This window comes from Phaseolus vulgaris, chromosome 9 (assembly GCF_000499845.2).
Source record: "Phaseolus vulgaris cultivar G19833 chromosome 9, P. vulgaris v2.0, whole genome shotgun sequence".
Classification (NCBI taxonomy): Eukaryota; Viridiplantae; Streptophyta; class Magnoliopsida; order Fabales; family Fabaceae; genus Phaseolus; species Phaseolus vulgaris.
This window is the reverse complement of record NC_023751.2, coordinates 16,257,389-16,281,414: the sequence shown is the minus strand read 5'-3', so window position 1 is coordinate 16,281,414 and position 24,026 is coordinate 16,257,389. Positions and strand designations below refer to the sequence as shown.

General features: G+C 33.2%; 4 protein-coding genes across 5 annotated transcripts; 2 read left to right on the top strand and 2 right to left on the bottom strand.

Moving 5' to 3' along the window:
* The first annotated feature begins 9,617 nt into the window (after nucleotides 1–9,617).
* LOC137821176 (serine/threonine-protein kinase AFC3) lies at nucleotides 9,618–13,244 on the top strand. 2 transcript variants are annotated; one of them, XM_068625644.1, is made up of 12 exons: nucleotides 9,618–9,855; nucleotides 9,944–10,070; nucleotides 10,246–10,272; nucleotides 10,361–10,514; nucleotides 10,605–10,653; nucleotides 11,059–11,173; nucleotides 11,346–11,437; nucleotides 11,523–11,670; nucleotides 12,295–12,359; nucleotides 12,449–12,546; nucleotides 12,732–12,837; nucleotides 12,951–13,244. In XM_068625644.1, exons 1-12 carry the CDS (start codon nucleotides 9,787–9,789, stop codon nucleotides 13,086–13,088), a joined length of 1,188 nt encoding a protein of 395 aa, XP_068481745.1. In that variant the 5' UTR covers nucleotides 9,618–9,786; the 3' UTR covers nucleotides 13,089–13,244. The 2 variants fall into 2 exon arrangements, with proteins under 2 accessions (XP_068481745.1, XP_068481746.1); XM_068625645.1 differs by lacking the exon at nucleotides 11,059–11,173.
* A 3,175-nt stretch (nucleotides 13,245–16,419) lies between these two features.
* On the bottom strand, nucleotides 16,420–18,571 carry LOC137821533 (putative pentatricopeptide repeat-containing protein At3g15130). Its single transcript, XM_068626172.1, has one exon. The coding sequence runs from the start codon at nucleotides 18,569–18,571 to the stop codon at nucleotides 16,514–16,516; it is 2,058 nt and encodes a 685-aa protein (XP_068482273.1). The 3' UTR covers nucleotides 16,420–16,513.
* A 2-nt stretch (nucleotides 18,572–18,573) lies between these two features.
* LOC137821534 (pentatricopeptide repeat-containing protein At2g20540) lies at nucleotides 18,574–20,238 on the top strand. The gene has a single exon (XM_068626173.1). The coding sequence runs from the start codon at nucleotides 18,574–18,576 to the stop codon at nucleotides 20,155–20,157; it is 1,584 nt and encodes a 527-aa protein (XP_068482274.1). The 3' UTR covers nucleotides 20,158–20,238.
* A 191-nt stretch (nucleotides 20,239–20,429) lies between these two features.
* On the bottom strand, nucleotides 20,430–22,638 carry LOC137821535 (tRNA (guanine-N(7)-)-methyltransferase). The gene is made up of 2 exons (XM_068626174.1): nucleotides 22,494–22,638; nucleotides 20,430–21,481 (listed from the first exon to the last, which is right to left on the bottom strand). The coding sequence occupies exon 2, from the start codon at nucleotides 21,464–21,466 to the stop codon at nucleotides 20,699–20,701; it is 768 nt and encodes a 255-aa protein (XP_068482275.1). The 5' UTR covers nucleotides 21,467–21,481; nucleotides 22,494–22,638; the 3' UTR covers nucleotides 20,430–20,698.
* Nucleotides 22,639–24,026: the final 1,388 nt, after the last annotated feature.

The window sequence follows — 24,026 nt, the reverse complement described above, 5'->3', positions numbered from 1 at the left end:
GGTAAATGATGAGAAAGGATCAAAAGGTCAGCGTGATTCAAAGCTTTAATGCATGTGGCCCTTCCAAAATGGGAAGACAAGAATAGTCACCACTGAACAAAATTTCTCACTACAATTTAATATATTATTATTTTAATCATATTTTTATATATTTTATTATTATATGGATATAAAGTAGGAATATTTTGTCTTATGCGTGCGTGTCAAACTATCATTCAAAATTTATGTTTTAGAATAGGTGTCCTTTTAAAGTATGAATTTCATTTTCTTATTTTACCAGTGAAGTCCAATGTAGTTATAAATAGTTAAGTTTCTAAAACATCTCAAAAAACTTAGTTCTTCCATATTGTATATGAAGAAGATTTTGTTTGCGAGAATCAGCATATTTTATTTTCATTTTTTCTTTAAATCTATATATTTTGTTATGTGAGTACTCTCTACTAACTATCATTTAGCAATCATATTTACTTATATTTTAAAAATAGTTTTTGGAAATTGAAATAAAACACATTGTAATGATCAAAATATTCTTATTTTTATATATTTCCTTTTTATTTAAGATAATTATGTTATGCACATACTTGACTTTTATATATATATATAGTCTTTGAGTTGGTCATATAGGCATTGCTACTAAAAAATCCAATTATAAACTACCATAATAATTTTATTGAATTTTACAATAATTACTTTACACTTTGGATAAACTTTTTTTTTCATTCTATTCCTTATTAATTAACTTATAATATCATTTCACTCTTTAATTTTAGTCCTATTAAACCACTTATAATATCAACTTATAAGTCTATTAAGTGATCAAAGAAACTTTAATCACTACACCAGACAAGTTCTTATGTCATATTATGATTTTTATTATATTTATTATTATTAATATAATTTATATTATAAATATTATTAATATCAATTATATTATAAATATTATTAATATCACTTATATTATAAATATTATTAATATCACTTATATTATTATTATTATAATTATTAAAAATATTTTGTATATAATACTTTATATACGAATACAATTCGTATGTAATTATTCCCGCTTCATGGCGCCAAAATTATATACTGATTAAATTTTAATTACTTTTGGCTTACATACGAAACAAAATTGTATGTAACGTCTATTTACATACTGAATTAAAAACGTATGTAAATATTCGTATGTAATCACTTTTATTCTTATATACAGAAAAATTCGTATGTAATCACTTTTATTCTTATATACGGAAAAATTTGTATGTAATCACTTTTATTCTTACATATGGAAAAATCTATATGTAATGTCTATTTACATACTAAATTAAATTCATATGTAAATATTTGTATGTAATGTTCACTTTACATACAGATTTTGATTCGTATGTAATAATTGGTATGTAAATGGACAATTTCTTGTAGTGCTCACTCTCTCTCAAACTTAATGACACTAATTTTTTGGTATGACAACATCAAGTTTTTGCCCAAGTTGAAGGACTCAATCATCTTCATTTCTTGGAATCTTCTTCCTTTCCTCCCTAGTTTCTTTCCTCTGATCTGTCCACACCCAATCCAGCGTTTCTGCAGCATAAACAACAAGACAACCTTCTTGTTGTCTGGCTTCTTGCATCAATGACTTCCTCCATGCTTACTGGAGTGCATATCAAATTTGGGAAAAACTCATTGTTTACTAAGCTTCTCATACCTAAGCCAAGCTTCGTAAACTCAAACTTCAACTAAAAACCCCTAAACACGATTGCACCATCTCTGCTTATCTTTTTTATATCAATAAGATCACTGACTCTCTTGCTGCTACTGGAGCCACAATCTCGTCGAATGATCACATTGATGCTATCTTTGATGGTTTACCGGAGGAGTATGACGCCTTCATTACTTCCATCACTTCCAGACTAGATTCGTACACTGTTGAAGATGTTGAAGCGCTTATCTTGGCACAAGAGGAACGTTTTGAGAAGCACAAATCTGTTGAGTGCTCCTTTATTCAACCCAATGCTAACTACACTTAGTGGATTCCTTCATCTTCATCGCGATTTTCTTCTCACACAAACCATTCTCACGGTGGTCGTGGTTCTTCAAGATTTCATCAAAACAATAACCGACAATCCTCCTTCAAGAATAACAACACTAGTTCTTGGACCTCTGCTCCCTCATCTTCATCTACGCAACAACGTATTTAGTGTCAACTCTGTTTCAAATTTGATCACTCTGCTTTACATTGCTGGACAAGGTCAGACATGAATTTACCTTCTAGTGTTTCTGCTAATGCCTCTCTTTATCATTCTTCCTCTATCGATGACGATGTGTTTTCCATCATGGGTACTCCTTCCACTATCATTGATCCTCTATGGTATCATGATACGGGAGCAACTCACCACATCACCCCTGATTCCTCGATTTTCTCCAAGAAAAACACGTATAATGGTAATGATAGCCTTCAACTCGGAAATGGTCCAGGTATGAAAATCTCTGATGTTAGTTCTGCTTTGCTTTCTTCTCCTAATTCCAGTAAAACTTTTTCTTTGCATAACTTTTACATGTTCCTTCCATAAACAAAAATCTCATAAGCGTTTCTCAGTTTGCTTGGGATAATGGTATTTTGTTTAAATTTTATCCTAACCACTGTTTTGTAAAACATCAGGTTACAAAGGAAATAATTCTCCAAGGAAAAATATGTGATGGCCTATATATATGTTTTTCCAAACTTGTAGTGTGTTGTTTCTTGTGCTACAAATACATGTTCTTGGAATAATACTATAAATCATTATGACCTATGGCATAAACGCCTTGCATATGCTTCTTCTAGAGTTGTTCAACATGTTATGCATACAAACAATGTTCCTTTTAATAAAAATGTTTTTTTTTCTGTGACTCATGTGTTTAAGAAAAATCTCACCAACTTCCTTTCTTCTCCTCACTCACCACTTACACCACTCTGTTGCAACTTTTTTTTTTTTGACATTTGGGGGCCTTCACACACTACTTCCACCATTGGTTCTCTTTATTATATTGCTTTTCTTGACGCTTTTTCCAAGTACACATGGATATATTTCTTAACATCCAAATCTCAAGTCACTGATATTTTTGTACGTTTTAAAGTTCTTGTGGAAAAACAAACTGGTTAATGTATAAAGAGTGTCCAAAGCGATAATGCAAAGGAATTCTTATCCCTCACTTGTGTTCTACACAACTTTGGCATTGTTCACATAATCACTTGCCCACACACTCACGAGCAAAACGATTCCATTGAACGTAAGCATCATCATATTGTGGATACTGGGTTGGCTCTTCTTTCTTCTTCATCTCTTCCTCTCAAGTACTGGAGTGAAGCCTTTAATTTAGCAGTTCATATAATAAATCCTTTACCCACTCCAACATTAAACAACATCAGTCCTTATGAAAAATAACTTCTTGTTAAACCTGACTATAATTTTATAAAGGTTTTTGGTTGTGCTTGTTATCCTTTATTACGTCCTTATAATCAACAAAAGTTTGATTTTCGTTCATCCTTATTTTTGTTTCTTGGCTATGATGATCAACACAAAAGTTATGTTTGTTTAGCTCCTTTTGATAAAGAATTATCTCTCATCATGTTATCTTTAATGAATATAATTTTCCTTTTTCTATGCCACATAATCCTTTTCTTATCAATACTGACACTACTTTTATTTTCTCTTCACCTTTAACTGTTGTTTTCTTATCTCATGATACGTCTTCTACTTCTATACCTTCTTTGTCGCCGAGCCACTCACCACCATCTTCTCTACCTGTCGTGTCTGATATCAACACTCATCCCATGATCACTCGTGCTAAAGCTGGTATTCATAAACCTAAACTTTTTCAAACTTCTATCTCTAACGAATCTTTTTAACCAGCGTCTTACAAACAAGCTTTGTAAGATCTAAACTGGTTTCAAGCCATGCATGCTGAATATGCGACTTTTCTGCAAAATAATACTTGGACTCAGACCACCTGACCTATTGGTGCTAATCTTGTTGGATGCAAGTGGGTGTTCAAAATAAAATACAATGCAAATGACTCTCTTCAACGCTACAAGGCACGTTTAGTTGCAAAAGGATTTCATCAACGTGAGGGAGAAAATTTTTCTGACACGTTTAGTCCTGTGGTTAAACATACTATCATTTGTATTGTCTTAACAATTGCCTTATCCTTAAAATGGCCTATCCATCAAATCAACATCAACAACGCTTTTTTTCATGGGGAATTTGATTCATCAGTTTACATGCAACAACCACTAGGACTCTCTTCCACAGATCCTTTTAGTTTGTCATTTAAATAAAGCGATTTATGGGCTCAAGCAAGCTTCTCGTTCATGGTTTTAGAAACTTACAAACACTCTTTTTTTTATGGGTTTTGTTCCTTCCAAAAGTGATACGTCTCTTTTTACTCGTTTTTTCTAACAATGACACTGTAAATTTTAATTTATGTTAATGATATTCTGGTTACTGGCAGCTCACAATGTTTATTGCAAGACTTTATCAACAACCTTCGCTCTCACTTTGCATTAAAAGACCTCGGTTCCTTGCATTACTTTCTAAGAGTATAAGTAACTTGGCTCGACAATACTTCCCTTCACCTCTCTCAGTCCAAATATATTCATGATTTGCTACGACACACCAACATGCTTCACTTCAAGCTGCAAGCTACTCCCATGGTTTCCTCTTTACGCCTCACAGCAGATCAGTCTGTCTTTGTTGACGATCCTTCCATGTATTTCTCAATTGTAGGAGCTCTTCAATATGTCACCATTACTCGTCTTGAGCTTTCCCTTTCTGTGAACAAAGTATGTCAAATTTGCACAAACCTCAACTGAGTCATTGGCAGGCTGTCAAACAGATTCTTCGTTATCTCGTTGGCACTTCCACCGATGGGCTTCACTTCTCTTCATCTTCTACTTATTCCATGACCGGATTCAGTGATTCAAACCGAGCTACTGACTTGGATGATCGCAAGTCTACAACTGGATATTGCATTTTTATTGGTAATAACTTGGTTTCATGGTCTTCCAAGAAACAAAAGATTGTTTCTCGGAGCAACACTGAGACTGAGTATAAAAGTGTTGTTGCTGCACTTGTTGACATTATTTGGATACAATCTCTGATGCATGAACTTTGTATAACATCTCCCACACCACAACTTTACTTATACAACCTAGGAGTTGTTAAGCTTGTAGCAAATCCAATCATGCACTCTCGTTCTAAGAATTTTAAGCTTGATTTGCAATTTGTACGTGACCGTGCTCAAGATCGACGTCTTACTCTGGTTCACCTCCCATTCCAGTTTCAAATAGTTGATATTCTCACGAACAAACTTGAATAAGTGCTAATGTTAAATTATATAATATAATTTAAGAGAGAGACATCCAAACTCAATGCATTCAACATATTGCAAAGATAAATACACAAAATTTACAAAAATGTAAAATCAATAATAGCATATACAAATTTATAATTCTTTTTAATTAAAGAATACTAAATTTCTAAAATAAATAAATATAACCAAATAACAAAGCTAAACTATTATTCTAATTAAAAAATCTAATTAAAGATTTGAAAAATGGCATAACTAAATTGTTATTCTAATTAATAAAATTTAACTAAAAATAATATATAGTTAAACATAAATTTAATCTCTAAATTAATTAAAATTAATCTACAACTAAACTAAACTAAATTCAATCTATAATTAAATTAAATTAAATATATCTCATAACTAAATTTAATATAATTTCATATATTACTAAACTTAGACTAAATTATAAATAAAAATTTATTAACATTCATCTAACTTATAATTTTATAAAAGAAGGTATATTAAAATAATAGAACTTAACTATTAACTTTGAGGTAGAACACCACTAGAAAATCATTAAATAGGTGATAGTTGTCGTTTTGCTGTCAAATTAATATGATTCTAGCATAGACTTGTTTAACACTAGAGAGATGATAGTATAATTGTGGACAAATGTCCCTAAGTCGTCTCTCAACGAATCCAATAGTAAAATCAGTTTATTAGGGTTTAAAATCTATCTGCAAACAATAAAAGTTGAATAACAATAAAGATAAAAAGGGGGTTTGAGATAGTTGTGCAGAAAATATAAAAGAGGTTAAAATAGCAAATAAAAAGAAGTTGATCCCAAGTTCTTCCATCATTGAATTCTTCACAGGTTCTCTAAAGATTAATCTTTTCTCAATCCTCCAACAGAGCTAAACCAGATTGAACATGCGCCGATCTGATTCAACTGAAACTCACTAGTAAAGCATGCGTCTACTGGTTTAATCAATACCCACTTTGTTCCATGCGTATACTCCATGGGAATGCTTACCTCCTCTCCCTTGAATCATGCGCCCAAGAAATTAATTAGAACAATGCGAACTAACTAAGAAACCAAAGTTTAAGATAAGGAAGACTCTCAATCATGTGTTCAAGTACAACCTCTCACAAAAACCAGTTTTCCAGGAGATTAGACAATAAAAACAACTGTTATAGAGAATTAAAAATCGAAACTTTTATTGAACAAAACCTCAAAACTCAATGGGAAATTACAAAAGAATCAACCAAAAAGGTTTAGCCTTCCATGCGGAGGCAAAACAAAAGAATTACTAAGAAGAAAATAAACTAAGAAAACCCTATGAAGCTCTCTCTTTTCTCCTTGTTGCTTGTGTCCTTTTATAGACTTTTCTGCTCCAAGGATCTTGGGAAAATATTGCAGTTTAGATTTTGTAAACAGTTTCCACTTTCCATAATTCTTTTTATTTTGCAGGAGATTTGCTTCCAATTCTGTTTCTGGAATCTTGTAGCCTTTATTTTCTCTTTCTTCTCTTCAAAATATTTTTTCTATTTTGGTTCAAGAAACAACTTGAACTTTTACATATTTGGCCCATTCACAAAGGTAGATGCTTCCTCTGGATAATTTACTCCAAAAATACAAAATTAACAATAATAATAGTTAAGGCCCAAATAAACCCAATTATAAGAATATTAATTAAAACAATGGATTTATTTATTATTATAGTCCAATAATCAATGATTAAAGCTATTAAGTGTGAATAAATATATGCCCATCAATAGGAATCAATTTTAGAGACAAAAAATTATTAGTTTCTATAGTGACTAAATTAGATATTATTTTAGAGACTAAAAAAATTATTGGTATAAAAAAATTATTAGTTTGACTAAATTAGATACTATTTTATAGACTAAAACAATTATTGGTATCTAAATTAATTTTTGTTATTATAAATAGTTTTTAAATTGGTATCTAATTAACTATTTAAATTTTAATGACTAATTATTTAAATTTTAAAATTAGTATCTAAAAATATAGTATCTAATTATATACTAATTTAAAAAATATTTATTAATAATAGAAATTAATTTAAATATTAATATTTTTTTTAATCTTTAACCTTATATCTAATTTTGTTAATATAGTAACTAATTATTTTTTTTTAAAATTTAATTTTTATATAATGATTTTTTTTGAAGTGGAATTTATGCATACCTTAGATGCATGGGTGGCGCGAGGTGATGGCACCATTGGAGCAAAGGTGGTGAAACAAGCTGGACAAGTGACGGTAGGAGGTGGCGTGGGAGGAGGAGTCTTTATAGTAACAAGTGGTGGTGCATAAAGTTCGAAGAAAAAAATGTAGCTTGAAGAAGAAAACACAACGCTTGAGAGGGAAGAAAAAAAAGTGTCAACCCTAATATTTAATTATATATTATTTTATATTGACTTTTCAAGTATGTTGAAATTGAGTTTTCACGTTATTTTGTTTTTATAAAATGTTTAAAAAAATTAAAGAGAAAATATATATTTAAAGTCTTATTAATTTTAACTCCTAAATGATACAAGATTATTGAACCTATTGAAACATTTACCTGATGTTAAACTTAAAAATAATAAAAAAAATAATTTAGAATTTTGATGTTAAGTAATTAATCAATATTAGTGGTTACCAACAAAATTAAAAAAAAATCTATACAACCTTGATTTATAGAGGTAAGAAAACCAAATGAGCTATAACCTTTCAACATTCTAGTAGTTTTTTTATACTAAAAAAATATTTTAATATATGAACTTTCCTAAAATAAATTATGAATTTTTTTCTTACAAAAACAGCACAAGTTGAATGAAAGGATATTTGAACTAATGAATTCAAGTCATTACTTTAAATCATAATACTTTTCAATAGGTTAATACACGTGAAATATATAAATGATAATGGAATTTTAATAAATTGCTCCATTAAATTAAACTATACTATTTGATATATATTATCCATCACATATTGCTATTACACATATATTTAAATCAATGATTTAATTGTAAATAATGTTGAAGTTTTAGATTATTAAGTATTTTTCATTCATTTTGTCTTATTAAATCGAAATTCAAACAAATAATCTTTGTTTGCACATTCATTCAAATTAACATTTAAAAGTGAATAAATTTATACATTCGGATTGAAAAGCGAATAAAATGTTCGTTTGTTTGTGTTCATTTAATTGTGAAGAGGAAGGAAAATGAGTTGTGAAAGAGGAGTAAAGACAATTATTGGTATGCAACCAAGAAAAACAAAGAAACTATTTTTTTATATATAATATTACTAAAAATTTAAAATTATCCTTTGATTTTTTATACATATAAAATAACACTTTATATATATTTATATATATATATATTACAATAATAATAATAAATTATAAACAATAATAATAAATATAAATATAAATTATATATTTAATAATAATTAAAATAAATTTATTAAATAATAGTATTAATAAAAAAAATTGATTTTATAAAATATTTTATTATATGTATATATAATAAAAATAAAATTATTCAATAAAAAAAATATTTTTTACATCAAATATTTTAATTAACTTCAATCTATACAAAAATATCTCATATTTTATTATTCAAATATTTTTAAAGATTAGGATAAATTTGTAAACTTATATTTTACATATTTTAAAAAAAATTAAAAATCTTCTTACAATATCACTCACAAACTTTTCTTACAAATCCATTCTAATATACCCTAATCCAAACAACTTTACTTTCTTTACACCTTTCTCTCAAATAACTTCAAATCTATTTCTTCAAATTTTCTATTCAATCAAAACACAATCTTATAGAATATTACATGTTTTAAGATCAATTATCTCTTATAAAATAACTTATTCTCAAAATATTAAAATTATAAGTAATTGTTTTACAAAGTAATATTTTGGACTGGATTACTTCATATTCCACACATAAATTATTCACAATGTGATTTTTTATTTTGTTTACAAAACAACTATTTTTGAAGTTTTTGTCATGAATATGTTAATAACTTTACATTTAATACTATTTTTGACGTAATAACAACCTAAATTTTATTTTTTTTAAAAGTATATAAATTATTATTATAATATGATATTATTTTAAAACTTATCCGCTTTAAAGTTTTAATTATTATAAAATATTATTGTCATAATTATATTATTAATTTAAGCACGTCAGTAAACGCTGTCGTTTAACTGCGGCAGTCACAAGCAACTTTTTTTATAAAGACAAAAGGAAAAAAAAAACTGAACCCTAAGGTCTATTAGTTTTGCCATCGTAGCTCAACGGAAATTTTCTCTGTGCAACTGCATTTTCTTCCCCTTTCCACCGCAGCGATTTCAGAGTTTAAATCATAGAGATTTAGTCTTTTTTGTTCGCAGATATGTTCGATTATTAATTAGTTCTGTAATAATCACATGGAAAGGGAACGTACGCGGAAACGCCCTCGTCTCGCATGGGACGTAGCCCCTCCCACCGTGCACGAGGTAGGGTTCTTTCCATTTTCCAATTCGGATTGGATTAGGGTTTCGTATTCAAGTGTTTATGCTCAGCTTTTTACATTGTTCATTGTAGTCTCAACTGGCTCTGCCGGTACCTGGTGACGAAGGAATTGAAAGAAAACACGCTTCACCTCCGAAAAGGGACGACGATCGCGAAGGACATTATGTCTTCAATCTTGGCGAAAATCTCACTCCTAGATGTAATTTTTTTAGTGTTAGGGATTTCTTGTTTAATTGTCTTATTTAGATGAATTTGAAAATTTAGGTTAATTTTCTTTTATCGCAAATATTAATCTGTTGGATTCTGTTATCACCATGCAAGAGTGGTGTTTTTTTTTTTTTTTGTGCTAATTTTTTTTTATCATTTTTAAACAGATAAAATCCTCGGCAAGATGGGTGAAGGTTAGCGGTCAAGTGTCCTCTCAATACAAAAGATTTTAATTTTTTTGTCACTGTGCTTGTGTCATTCAGCATGTTGCTAGTGCTGTAGGCACATTTGGTCGGGTATTGGAATGTTGGGACCGCCAAACTAGAGAATATGTGGCTGTCAAGGTAGTTAGAAGCATACGGAAATATCGGGATGCAGCAATGCTCGAGGTTGATGTGCTTCAACATCTAGCGAAGAATGATAAAGGAAATTCACGGTAGAATCTTATGGAGGAAACTGGATACTGGATTTTTTTTTATTTGCTCATTGTTTATAGTATTTATTTCATTCTGTATACTATTTGCAGGTGTGTGCAGATCCGAAACTGGTTTGATTACCGAAATCACATATGCATTGTAAGTATGCTTATTATATTTCATTAAAGAATACATTTCCTTGATTTACTATATTCAAAAAGTTTATTTTGAGAAAATTGGTGTGGGAGATGATTTATTACGTTCTAGAGGTGGGGATGAGGAGGGGTTAATTTTGGGTTGTTTTGAGAATGGATGAAATGCTTGAAATTTTGAATAAATCTGAATTTAGTTTTTATTCCTCCAGTGCTATGTGCATGCCTCTTTGTTCTCTGTTCTGCTTCTTGTTCTTTGGGAAGGATAGTGATTAATCCTCATTCATCTTGCAAATGAATGATTTGTTAAGTTCAGCTATAGTGTTTTCATTTATGTCCGTGTGGGCTTTATTCGTGGATTTGATAACTAAGCAGAAACATTCCTTTCAATGCATTTTAATGGTGTTATCAGGTCTTTGAGAAGCTTGGACCAAGCTTATTTGATTTTCTAAAGAGAAATAAATACTGCCCATTCCCTGTGGATCTTGTTCGGGAATTTGGACGACAGCTTTTGGAATCTGTAGCATGTCTGTGGATTATTCTTGGCCTTCAGTTTATTTCTCTTGTTTCATTCCTAAGTCTCTTGCTTACTGATCAAACCATGGATTTTCCCTTGGCCCACTTTCTTTTTCCAGGGATAGAGTGTATCTTAGCTGTGTCTGCGTATTTTAACTTTTTCTTATTCTTTATCATATTCAGATATGCATGAACTACGCCTAATCCACACTGATCTGAAGCCAGAAAATATTCTTCTAGTTTCTTCTGAATATGTAAAGCTCCCTAGCTATAAGGTATTTAACATTTTTGGGTGGAAACATAATAATGTTTGTAGACTCAGTTATAATATACTTAAGGAAAATAATTGGATTGGTACAGAGAGTTTCCTCAGATGAAACGCAGTTCAGGTGCTTGCCCAAGTCTAGTGCTATTAAGCTGATTGATTTTGGTAGTACTGCACATGATAATCAGAATCATAGCTCCATTGTTTCTACAAGGCATTACAGAGCCCCTGAGATTATTCTAGGTAACTAAGTATGTTTTTGGCTGCTGAGAATGTTTCCTTGTTTTTCTATTGCCCTATAAAAGTGTGTAACATAGAAAATATGTGGTGTCCGTGAACGAAAATTATGGATGATGACTAAAGCATTTTAACATGTTGAAATGTTGTCAATTTGTACAGCACTTCTGTTCTCAAACTTTCAGGGACTACATGCTTGTTTGTAACTTTTTATTATCCTGGACTTCTTGTTGTTTACTGTAATCTTCTGGCGAGTCCCCTGCACTGCAGTAAAAGACATTTTTTTTACAGTATTTTTCTCATTATTTTGCATGTTTTATATCTATTTTCTTGCACTACTTTTTGGTGCCCCCCTTGTTTCACTTGTACATTTGATAATTTTCTACCTTGTCTTTAAGTGGACTGCTCATTATGGATATTTTCTAACGTTGATATTGTGAGGAGGTATGATAAAAAATCATAAGAGCCAAATCTAGTCATGATCTGATGCAATGAGGCCATTAGAGACTGTTATATGGCTATTTACTTGATCGAGCATTGTCTGACCAAATAAAATTAGACCACTGGAATCTGTAGCATATTGTGTTCTTGATAATGGATTCTCACCTGCATCTTTAATTATAATTGCAGGTCTAGGGTGGTCATATCCATGTGATCTGTGGAGTGTTGGATGTATTCTTATCGAACTATGCTCGGTTTGTTTCCCATCTATCAATATATATTAGGTGTGACCTGAATCTGGAACAACTAGTCTCAGGGTCTAAATGTGTGGAACTTTTGTCAGGGTGAAGCGTTGTTTCAGACACATGAAAACTTGGAGCACCTGGCAATGATGGAGAGAGTTTTGGGACCTATTCCGGAGAACATGATTCGAAGGTCCAAGTAAGTGGTGAATTTATAGATTTTTCCTTTAATTCCCCTTCCAATTTGGTTTTAGATACATCCAGGGTGAGTCTTCCATATTACGAATCAATGACTGAATGGGAAAACAAAATGCTGAATAATTATTGAGTTTAATAAATTTACACAATAACATCTCTTTTGTTTATGTGCTCTTGAATGCGTAGTAAGGGTGCAGAAAAGTATTTCAAGCGTGGATCAAGACTAAGATGGCCTGAAGGAGCTATTTCAAGGGAGAGCATCAATGCAGTAAAGAAACTTGGTCATCTGAAGGTTTGTTATGTTTCCTAATTCCTGCCTTATCAGTAATCCCTGGGCTTGAATCTTCAATTAATTAGTGCAGTTATATGAAGGTTTGTAATGACCTATAATTATTCTTAATGTAGGATATTGTATCTCGAAGTGTGGACTCTTCAAGGTCCTCCTTAACTGACTTGTTGCATGGCTTATTATCATATGACCCAACCAAACGGCTAACAGCTCTTCAAGCCCTCGATCATCCCTTCTTTAGGAATCCAACCTGAGAAGCATATTAGGAATCCAACTTCCATGTTTTGGAATGACTTCCATGGTAGAGATTGTCAGTTGCACAGGCTATAAATTTGAATGTATTTATTTCTTTATTTCTTTTATTTATAGCAATGGTTCAATCGGGGTTAAAATATATTTTAATTTTATCATTCTTTGTTTTCATTGTCATTTTTTAAAACTAGGATTAAAGCTCTCGTTTTTTTTTTAATTCTTAAACCCACTTTTCTTCAGTTGGATGTGCAATACGAAAACTCTACTAGCACAACAAGGCTTAGGGGAACATACTTAAGTTCAGGGATGGATAACACAAACTTGGTCTGTGCTGAAGTAGGCAAAGACGAAAGGGAAGGGAAGGGAATGAATTCAGTATCGAATTAATGAATAGAGTATTTCTTAATTGGAGAGAGTATTTTATATTTTTTTAAATCGATGACAAATCAAGTGATAATTTGTTTTTAAGGATTTTAAATTTGAATTTCGTGGATTGTATTGTTTTTCTGAATGAAGATAAATTTTTATTCTATCAATAAAAGAGTTACAAAAAGCAAACTTATTTTGTTATTATTTCCTATTAAAAGATGTGCTTGTAGTATGCTTCGTATCAGTTTTCATCTATCCTTCCTACTAGCTAAAATATATTTAAATAAAATTGCATGACGAATAAAATAATATATATTAAAAGAAGATTGCATGAGGGATACAATAAAATTGTAGAGAACAGGTTGATAGTAGTAATGTTTTGGTGGCATGGAGGACTGGAATGTTTTCTTGAACCTCAGAATTCTCAACTTTAGCAATTCATCCAATGGGGTTGTTCCTGCAGAGAGTGGCAGCACCGCCTTCTTGTAAGTCAAACAATTGTAAGATGAAATTTATGGTAAATCTGACCATATTTTAGGAATAAAATTACATAAAAAGGGCAAGAATTCATATTCTTGATTGTAAAAGAACATGAAAATAAGAGAGATAACTCCCTTCCGAAATTTCTTCATAATCTCCCCTTTTCACAGATTTCATGTGGAATTAACAAATGGCACAAAAGTTAATGGGTCAATCGTTTGTACTTATTTGATGCTTAAAAGGTACTTACAGCAGGATTTAATATTTCGAACAATATTTTATTTAATTTTGATGGTGAGCATTATAAAAAAATTACATTATCGACTACTTAGATAAACTCATCAGATACAATTTTTAAATAACTATCTATAATCAAAGTCAATATTTTCGTAACAAATCCAAATTAGTTCGGTGTAAATTATAAGACCATTTCAACTAAATTCCCAATAGGTGTACGAGTAGGTTGAGCAGTCCAGACAGTATTTATAATTTTTTAGGATCGTTGAGGTATTGGTGGTCTCCAGATTCCTTTAATTATCATTTTTTCAATGTTGATGCTCGGTCGGTCGGGGGTTACCTGTGAATGACACTCTGACGCTCAAGTAAGTATTTTATTATAGGTGTGTTTTGGTAGAATATGAAAAACGTACCTTACTTCTCCACAAAGGGCTCTATTTATAGTATTGGTTGATGGACCTTGACCCTGATGGGTTGTTGACACCATTGTTGCTGGTTGACTTATTGTTGAATATTGAATACTACCTTAGCCTCACAGTGGATGTCCATTATACCAGTATAAGTTGAGGAGCCTAGATAGTACCTATGACTGGATGTACAATTGCTAATGTGTTGGTGATCTCCAAATTCTTTTAAGTCTCCTTCCTTCAATGCTGATACTCGGTCGGTCGGGGGGTTTCCTGTGAATGACACTCCGATGCTCAAGTAAGTATAATATTTTAGGTGTGTTATGGTAGAATATGAAAAACATACCTTACTTAGGCCCGCCCCGCATAACCTGCAGCCCGCGTGGGCCAATAGCGGGGCGAGTTAAGCCCACTGACCCGCATAAAAAAAAATATTTTTTGTAAAAAAAAATCGTACCACATTCATCCATTATTGCAGTGTGGCATTATTTTATTTAAAAAAATTGAATTTAATGTACTAAAAAAATAATGTTTTATTTTAATCATTTAAGGAGTTTGTTTTTTTTATCACCAATAAAAAATATATAAGAACCACTTTAAGGGTGATCCAACCCATGTACAAAATCTTACAGAATCGAACAACCCTTTCTCCCAGAAGTTTGTCACTAACTTCCTACTAGAACAAATGCAATATGACCAATCTAAATAAATCACTTATGCTTAACCGAATACATACAAACCAGGAGACTCAAACACCAGTCAGAAAAGGAAAAACAAGTAGAAGGAACTTTAGAGGTTACCCAGAACCAGACCTTTAGTTGAGTCATGGAGTTAGTATGAAGAGTGATAATGAATTTAGTTTTAAATAAAGTCTTATATTTAAAAATTATTAATAAAAAAATAATATAAAGAAGAGATTTCAATAGCATAGTTAAAAAATTAGTCATATTCATTAAAATATTTTGTAGCAAAACTTTGATAAGATATTTTTATACATTGACATACATATATAGAAAAAATATATGCAAAGCAAAACTTAATTATGTTTATCTTAATCGAATGAATTGAGAGATAAAATTTTATTTTTTAAGTAGTAGGAATAATTTGTTTCGTAATTAATGAAATTTTAATTTTTTGAAAAAAAAAATATTTCTTATGCAGGTTGGTCCGCAAGCTCGCAGGTTACTTCTTATGTGAGGTGGGTCAGTGAAATGAGCCCACACTCCTTGCGCGGGGAGGGCCTATACGAGGCGGGGCAGCCAGCATTGCCACCCCTAGCTGAACATTAGTTATTAATGCATAGTGATCCCTTGAAACCAAGGACGTGCATCTTTCTGTTAACCAATTTTATTTGTTATGTTGGAGATATTTTCCGTGTATTTCAGGATACGCATTAACTCATTCAACGTTGTCATAACTGTTTCAAGATGTGCATTGATTTATTTAACATTGTCATAACTATTATTGTTTATTTATTATATATTTTTATGTGCTATTTGACTCGGACGGTCGATCACCGAAATCGAAATTGACTCGTCCAGTACTGAACTATTAAGTAGATTTTGCCTGTAAATTCAGTTCAATTTGTTAACGAAATGGGACGCTAAACCAATTTGACTGGTAAAATAATATTTAAAGACTAAGATAGAAAAGTTAAGCTTTATTTATTTCCCTAATTTTCGTCCCTACTTATTTCGTCGACACATTTTCGATCTGTCAAAAGGACCGTAGTTTTTTTCTGTCCGTTGGTTTTATTATTTTTGAAAGATCAAGAGGTCATTTAATTGTATTTTTATTCTGTTTATTGTCCATTTTACCTATATAAATGGTCGTTAGGGAATATAAGTGCTAGAACTTCAGTTTTTTTTTAAAATATATGCCAATAGGGTGAGTGGTAGGAGTTAATTCAATTTGGTTATAACTTTTCTATCAGTTCACCAGTAATCTCCACATGAACACAAGCCGTTCTCAAATCTGTGAAACCTATTTGCATCTCTCACGACAAAAACAATCTTCAAAACCTTTGACAAACCCTTGATGAATGCATGACAATCCCCACAAACCCTCAAGTTCTTGAAAATTCTAATCACACTTTCTCCTTTTAGTCCACGTCTAACCAAAACCAACCCAATAGCCAATTTCTCGCTATGAACCCTCAAACTTTCCACCTTTGACTCCTCTTCAACATCATGCAAGGCAAAATTTACACCATGAGCATACCCCATTTCATCCTTCACCCTCTTCTCCACTTCTTTCAACACTTCATGAATTTCCCCTATGAGAGGATGCATGCAATCTCCATTGTAAAAAATGTGAATTTCTCTGTCTATCTCTACCCAACTACGTCCTGCTTCTTTCTTCAATCCCTTTCTCTTCGCGGTTTCTCTTAGTTTCTCACTCTCTTTCCAATACCCTCCATCAGCATACATGTTTGACATAATGACATAGTTGGCTGGATTATTACCATCCAATCTCAAAAGTATTTCTCCCACTTGTTTCCCCATTTCCACATCTGCATGCATTCTACAAACACTAAGTAATGTTTGCCATATGCCCACATTTGGCTTTAGGGGCATTTTCTCAATGAGATCCTTTGCATCCTTCAAGAGTCCACGTCGTCCAAGGAGATCAACCATGCAAGCATAATGCTCTACTTGCGGTTGGATTTGCTGATTGTTACATAAACTAGAGAAGTATTTTTTACCTTCTTTGATGAGTCCAGAATGGCTGCAAGCTGAGAGCACAGCCAAATAAGTTACACCATCAGGTTCGATTCCGTTCAATTGCATTTGGTTAAACAGTTCAACTGCCTTATTCCCAATACCGTGTTTCCCATAACCCGTGATCATAACGGTCCATGAAACCACATTTCTTGCTAGCATCTCTCTGAAAAGTGCATCTGCCTCATCTATTAGTCCACATTTCATGTACATATCCAGAACTGAATTAGCCACAGACATTTCCAATAAACCATACGGCACCTTTATTGCATAAGCATGCATTTGCTTCCCTTGCTCTGCAAGAGCAAAATCAGCAAATACCCCTATGAGACTCGAGAGTACAAACCCATCCATTCTAAGTCTGCTCTCTCTCAACTCCCTAAACAAGTCCATGGCTTCTGTCAAACTATCTTCATGTGCATAACCAAGAATTAGTGTGCTCCAAGACCTCACACTCTTCTCTTCAATTCGATCGAACACCCTCCTAGCTTCAGCCATGCGCCTGCATTTGACATACAGATCAACCAAAGCACCTGCAACAGCTGATTCAGCCAAGTAAGGATATCCATGTCTGATTAACGCAGCATGGATTTGCATTCCTTCTCTCACTGCACCAGCACAATTACACGCCTTCAACGAGCTTGAATATGTATATCCATCTGGAACTTCCCCCGTCGCTTGCATTTCCCTAAATAAATTCAAAGCCTCTCCACCATTTCCATTGTTGCAGTACCCAGCAATCATTACATTCCAACTTATAACATTTCTCTCTGGCAAAGTGTTGAACACTTGCGCTGCCTCCCTAACCATACCACACTTGCAGTACATGTCCATCGTAGAATTGCCCACAACAGGTACCCAATCAAAATTAGATTTTGCACAAAAGCCATGTATCTGCATTCCAATCTGAGCGATTCCCAAATTCCCAGATGCTTTTAGACTCGTGGATAGTGTGAACTCATTTGGTCTAATATCTGAACGACCCATTTTAGAAAACAAAACCAAAGAGGCTTTGGCATCACCATTTTGCAGATATCCACATATTAGAGACGTCCAAGACACTACATTTCTCTGAGGCATCCGAACAAACACCAAACAAGCCAAATCCACTGTACCACATTTTGAGTACATATGTATAAGATCATTGTTCAAAACCAAATCACGCCTAAACCCTAGCTTCTCCACAACCCCATGTGCTTGCTTTCCCTGATCAATCAAACGACGCTTCGAACACTTGTTCAGAATCGTACTCAATAGTCGACCCTCGTTCATCGATGGGAGTAAGAGAATTAGAAAACCGTTTCGTCACAACCCTGAGAACCTGCTCGAAAATCTCGGAACTGAAGAAGCTTCACGCTCACATCGTGAAGTTGTCACTTTCACAGAGCAACTTTCTGGCCACCAAAATGTTGGATCTGTGCGACAACTTGGGTCACGTGGATTACGCGACCTTGATATTCCAAAATCTAGAGGACCCAAACGTGTTCTCTTACAACGCAATAATCAGAACCTGCACTCATAATCACAAACATTCTCTAGCAATTACTGTATTCAACGAAATGCTGAGACATGCAATGAAATCAGCACTGCCAGACAAATTCACGTTCCCTTCGGTGATAAAGTCGTGTGCCGGCATTCTGTGTCATCGTCTCGGGCAGCAAGTTCACGCGCAAGTGTGCAAGTTTGGACCCAAGTCGCACGCAATAACGGATAACGCACTGATTGACATGTACACGAAGTGTGGCGATTTGAGTGGTGCATACCAAGTGTTTGAGGAAATGGCTGATCGAGACTCGGTTTCGTGGAATAGTTTAATCTCGGGGCATGCGAGGTTGGGGCAGATGAAGAGTGCGAGGGAAGCGTTTGATGAAATGCCTTGTAGGACAATCGTGTCTTGGACGACTATGATTAATGGGTATGCTAGAGCAGGGTGTTCCGTCGAAGCGTTAGAGATTTTTCGCGAGATGCAAGTTGTGGGTATTGAACCTGATGAGATAAGTGTTATATCTGTTCTGCCGGCGTGTGCACAGCTTGGCGCTCTTGAAGTTGGAAAGTGGATTCACAAGTACTCGGAGAAAAGTGGGTTTTTGAAGAAGACTGCTGTGTGTAATGCACTGATTGAAATGTATTCTAAGTGTGGCTGCATTGATGAATCTTTGGGGTTGTTTGATCAGATGGTTGAGAAGGATGTGATTTGTTGGAGTACCATGATTGGGGGACTGGCTAATCATGGAAAAGGGTATGCTGCAATACGAGTTTTTGAAGATATGCAGAATGCAGGAGTGGCGCCTAATGGGGTAACATTTGTTGGTGTTTTGTCAGCTTGTGTTCATGCAGGGTTGTGGAAAGAGGGGTTGAGATATTTTGATGTTATGAGGGTGGATCATCATTTAGAGCCAGAGATTGAGCACTATGGTTGCCTAGTTGATCTTCTAGGACGCTGCGGACGGCTTCATCAGGCACTTGACACAATAATGACTATGCCAATGCAACCAGATTCCAGGATATGGAACACTTTGTTGAGCTCTTGCAGGATTCATCGTAATCTTGAGATTGCTGCTGTTGCCATGGAACAACTTTTGGAGCTTGAGCCTGAAGAGTCTGGAAACTATGTGTTGCTTGCTAACATATATGCAGAACTTGGGAAGTGGGAAGGTGTTTCAAATGTTAGGAAACTCATTAGAAGCAATAGGATAAAGAAAACACCCGGGAGTAGTTTGATTGAAGTGAACAATATGGTTCAGGAATTTGTATCAGGTGACCATTCAAAGCCCTTTTCACAAGATGTTTTCTTGATCCTAGAAGGGCTGACTTTACACCAAACTACAACCAGTGACTTCATGGAGTTTGGGGAATAAGATATAGGGCAAGGCCAAATATTTTATGATAATTACCTCTTTTTAATTCCTATAAAACTAAATAATTTTAATTTTAGTTTCTATATTTTTTTCATTGTAAAATTTGAAGAAGAAAAATTATAGGACTCAAATTAAAATTTCCCCATTTTACAATAACTAAACATACTTAATCTTATAATTATTTAATTTAAGACTTGTATTTTTGTTCCAATTTAGTGAGTTAGCATAACTTAATCGAATTTAAATAACCCAAGACCCTAATTGCTGGCAAATTTGAACGAACCAAAACTGTCACCAGTGACAAAATAAAAAGGTTCAGTCGAGAACTACAACACTCCATGATAGTTTTGGTATTAATATCGCATAAGTTGGAGTTAAATAAAAATGAAAATACGCACACACATTGTATATAAAAAGATGGTAAAGGCCATGTGATCCCTGTGAAGCCAACTTTATAGCAATAAAGTAGCCTTTTTCAATCATGTAGCAAGCATTTTTTTTCACTTTCAATCGCAGCACAACTGGGTTAGGCAGCAGAAGTCTAGGATGTTTGATTTGATGGCACGATACGTCTGAATACAGCCTGGAAAGTTTGTCCTCCATTCCTAGCAACTTTTTGGCCTTCTTCAGTTGCAGAGCATAAGAGCTTAACAACTGGATCTGCCTCAAGTTCTTTCTCAGTCAGAGCTTCGAACATAGGATGATTCTCCAGACAAGACTTCATCCAGTCTCCAAGCTCTTCTACATCCGTTATTGTATATATAATTCCACCAACCTCAAGAACATAAGCATACTCATCTAGCAAGAATGGACTGATAACCCTGCGACGATGATTCTTCTCTTTAAAATGAGGATCAGGAAACAAGAAAAACATCTTTGAGAGCTGCCCTTTCCCAAAGTAATTGGGTATGTACTTCATGGAGTTAGTTCGCACCACAGAAACGTTTTGATATTGACCTGGATTTGCTACCCTTAAAGATGAAATTCGTTCCTTGACATACTCAGTAACTTTATCCCTAAGTTCCATTCCAATCATCAGTGTTTCAGGGAATAGAGTGGAAAGGCTTATGAGCAGCCCTCCAAAACCACAACCAACATCAGCAAACTGAATCCTTTTGGAACTATCAGCTTGACCAGACGAGAGAAAGAGCTGAGGGTAATGGAGGGAATAGTCAACATGGCTGGGTGATATTGACACAGGGAAGTGAGAGTCACTCAGTGGATTGCTGTGTGCTCGTGCTCGATAGAAGCGCTTTCGAGGCAATCCAGTCGACTTGCTAATAGTTGGATTTACTTCAGTCTCAGACATGTCTATTTATTCAAACTGCAGTATGGTAAAAGTCAGAATCTTCAGAATAAAAAAGATATGCTGATGATTGTATTGTAATCCAATTGTGAAGCTCTTAATATCAAGATTGAAGAGTAAAATTAATAAACCAATTTCATTGTCTTCATATTCAATTTGTCCTTTTAAATATTATCAGATTCAGAGCAAGGTTTGTTGTATAATTTCAATCGCATGAACGAAACTTCATAACACGTTGCCAACTAAACTTGTTATCTCATTAGCAATCAAGAAGGTAACAACAGAAAAAAAAAACATGGATCCCCTCTTGGTGCAACTTCTGAAGTACCCAGATTTCATTAGCAAATATCATATTGGCCAGGGAAGGAATATCCCCATTATAGCAAGTTGAACGGCCATGACCATATATACATATCTAAAATCGTACATCCGTCACAAATTTGTTAATTTCCAATTGAAGTGTGGACTGAATAACATATGTCAGAGTTCCCGCCAATACATGAACACAATATTGTCTTCCAGAAAGAATATAGTAACATGTAAACTTACTTTAAGGAAGCTTGAACAGAATTAAGACAAAAAATTTACTACAGATAGATAGATGTAGATGGTCAAATCCCATGCTGTTATTATTATTTAATTATTACATTAACAAACTTTGAATAATCGAAATGTATTTTGATATTTCCCACCCACAGGGTAGCACAGAGAATCACTCAAACAACATGATTAAAATATTGTTGATTTTTGAAATAATTAAAAACTAGATGACAGTGTTTGGGGAAACCACGGAAGTTTGTGGTTTAGGAATTATGGCGAGCACCTAGCGTGCATACCAATTTGACTGACATTCCAGATAAAATAATGCATACAAGATTCGCAACACAAACACCAACTTCAACCTATGTTAAACTTGAAAGACGAAGAAAAAAAACCCGTAAGTGATTGGCTACAGAGAACAATTCATAATCACATGAACATAAAAATCATGAAAAGAAACAAAAAAGAAGTTCGGGATTAATTAGGTTACCTAATAGAGAGATTTCGGGCGAAAACTTTCAAATTCTTCGAAACTAAATCTGAATGCAGTGATTTTGCTGAGCCTCTCTCTGCAAGTAGCGGTTTTAGCAGCAACGAAACGAAAAATGAAACTGAAACGTAATAGGAATTGAAGCACCTAAAGGAGGGAACTATTTTTAGGCTCGTTACACACTGGACCTGCATTCTCATTGGGCCCAAGCTTGCTAAAAATAAACCCAAAAAAGAAAAAAAAACTAACCAAAAATATGAAACATTTTTATTCTAAGCTAATTACGGCAAATTCTTCCTACACCCAACATTTTTGAACCTGCACCCAATACAATTTTAAAATTTCGAAAATACCCTTTATTCCAGAAATCAAATTCCAGAATAGATAATAATACATTCTGCAAAAATAAATACTAAAGAGTTGTGGCAATTTCTCCCTCCACCATATGAATTTCAGCATGCATCTAATCAGTTCTAGAAGATGACAAAAATACCCCTCCTAAATGATGAAAATAACCTTACACAAAAATGGGAAAAATTATTTTTGAAATTTTTATCTAAAATATTTTGGATTTCAATTTTCAAAACATATTTTTGAATTCTGAATTTTTTTATCCAGTTTAGTTGTGTTCAGAATTTTTTTTCCAGCATGTATTTTTTTATTTCTCAATTATAATTATTATTTTGGATTTTTTAATTTGGAATAAGGGTAGTTTTGGAAATTTAAAAAATTGATTTGGTGGAGGAGGGTAGTTTTGAAAATTTATAAAATTGATATGAAACTGATATGGTGCAGGAAGAATTTGCCAACTTTTTTTAATTGATTAGATATATTTTGTCAGTACACTTATTAATTTATATGCAATTTCTTTCCTGTTTCTTCCTGCATCCGTATATTCTTTTCTCACTTCCATAAATTTTTGTATTTCCAAAAATACCCCTTTGTAATATTCTGGATTACGTAATCTAGAAGTCTTTTTTTCAAATTAGTAATTAGCTTTCGGATTACATAATCTGGAAGCGTTTTTTTAGATGCATGATTAGTTTACAAAAAAAAGGCTTCCAGATTACATATTTTGGAAGTCTTTTTTCAAATGCGTATCTGGATTACATAATTCGGGAGCTACTCTATACGGGTGGCACAAAAAAGATAATAAGTATTTTCAATTTTGTATGGGGGTGGCAAAATAATCTATGGAGGTGCAGGAAGAAAATAATCCGGAAACTACTCTATGGGGATGACACAAGAAAGATAAAAAAAGTATTTTCACATTTTGTATGGGGTGACAGAAGAACCTATGGAGATGCAGGAAGATAATAATCCGAAAGCTACTCTATGGGATGTCACAAGAAAGATAAAAAAGGTATTTTCACATTTTGTTTGGGGTGGCAGAAAAATCTATGGAGGTGCAGGAAGAAACAATCTTTCTTCCTCCATGTTTTCTTTTTCTTCATGCACCTCCACGTGAATGATAATTTTTCATTTTTTTTCATTTTTTTTATTGATACCCTCTTTTCTTTTTCTTTTATTCAT

What these genes read in the sequence shown, in the direction of transcription:
- LOC137821535 (XM_068626174.1), bottom strand. Translation starts at nt 21,466, where the DNA reads ATGTCTGAGACTGAAGTAAATCCAACTATTAGCAAGTCGACTGGATTG.
- LOC137821534 (XM_068626173.1), top strand. Translation starts at nt 18,574, where the DNA reads ATGGGAGTAAGAGAATTAGAAAACCGTTTCGTCACAACCCTGAGAACC.
- LOC137821176 (XM_068625644.1), top strand. Translation starts at nt 9,787, where the DNA reads ATGGAAAGGGAACGTACGCGGAAACGCCCTCGTCTCGCATGGGACGTA. An exon ending in AATGATAAAGGAAATTCACG is followed by an intron (nt 10,515 to 10,604) that starts GTAGAATCTTAT and finishes TACTATTTGCAG; the next exon opens with GTGTGTGCAGATCCGAAACT. An exon ending in AGCCCCTGAGATTATTCTAG is followed by an intron (nt 11,671 to 12,294) that starts GTAACTAAGTAT and finishes TTATAATTGCAG; the next exon opens with GTCTAGGGTGGTCATATCCA.
- LOC137821533 (XM_068626172.1), bottom strand. Translation starts at nt 18,571, where the DNA reads ATGAACGAGGGTCGACTATTGAGTACGATTCTGAACAAGTGTTCGAAG.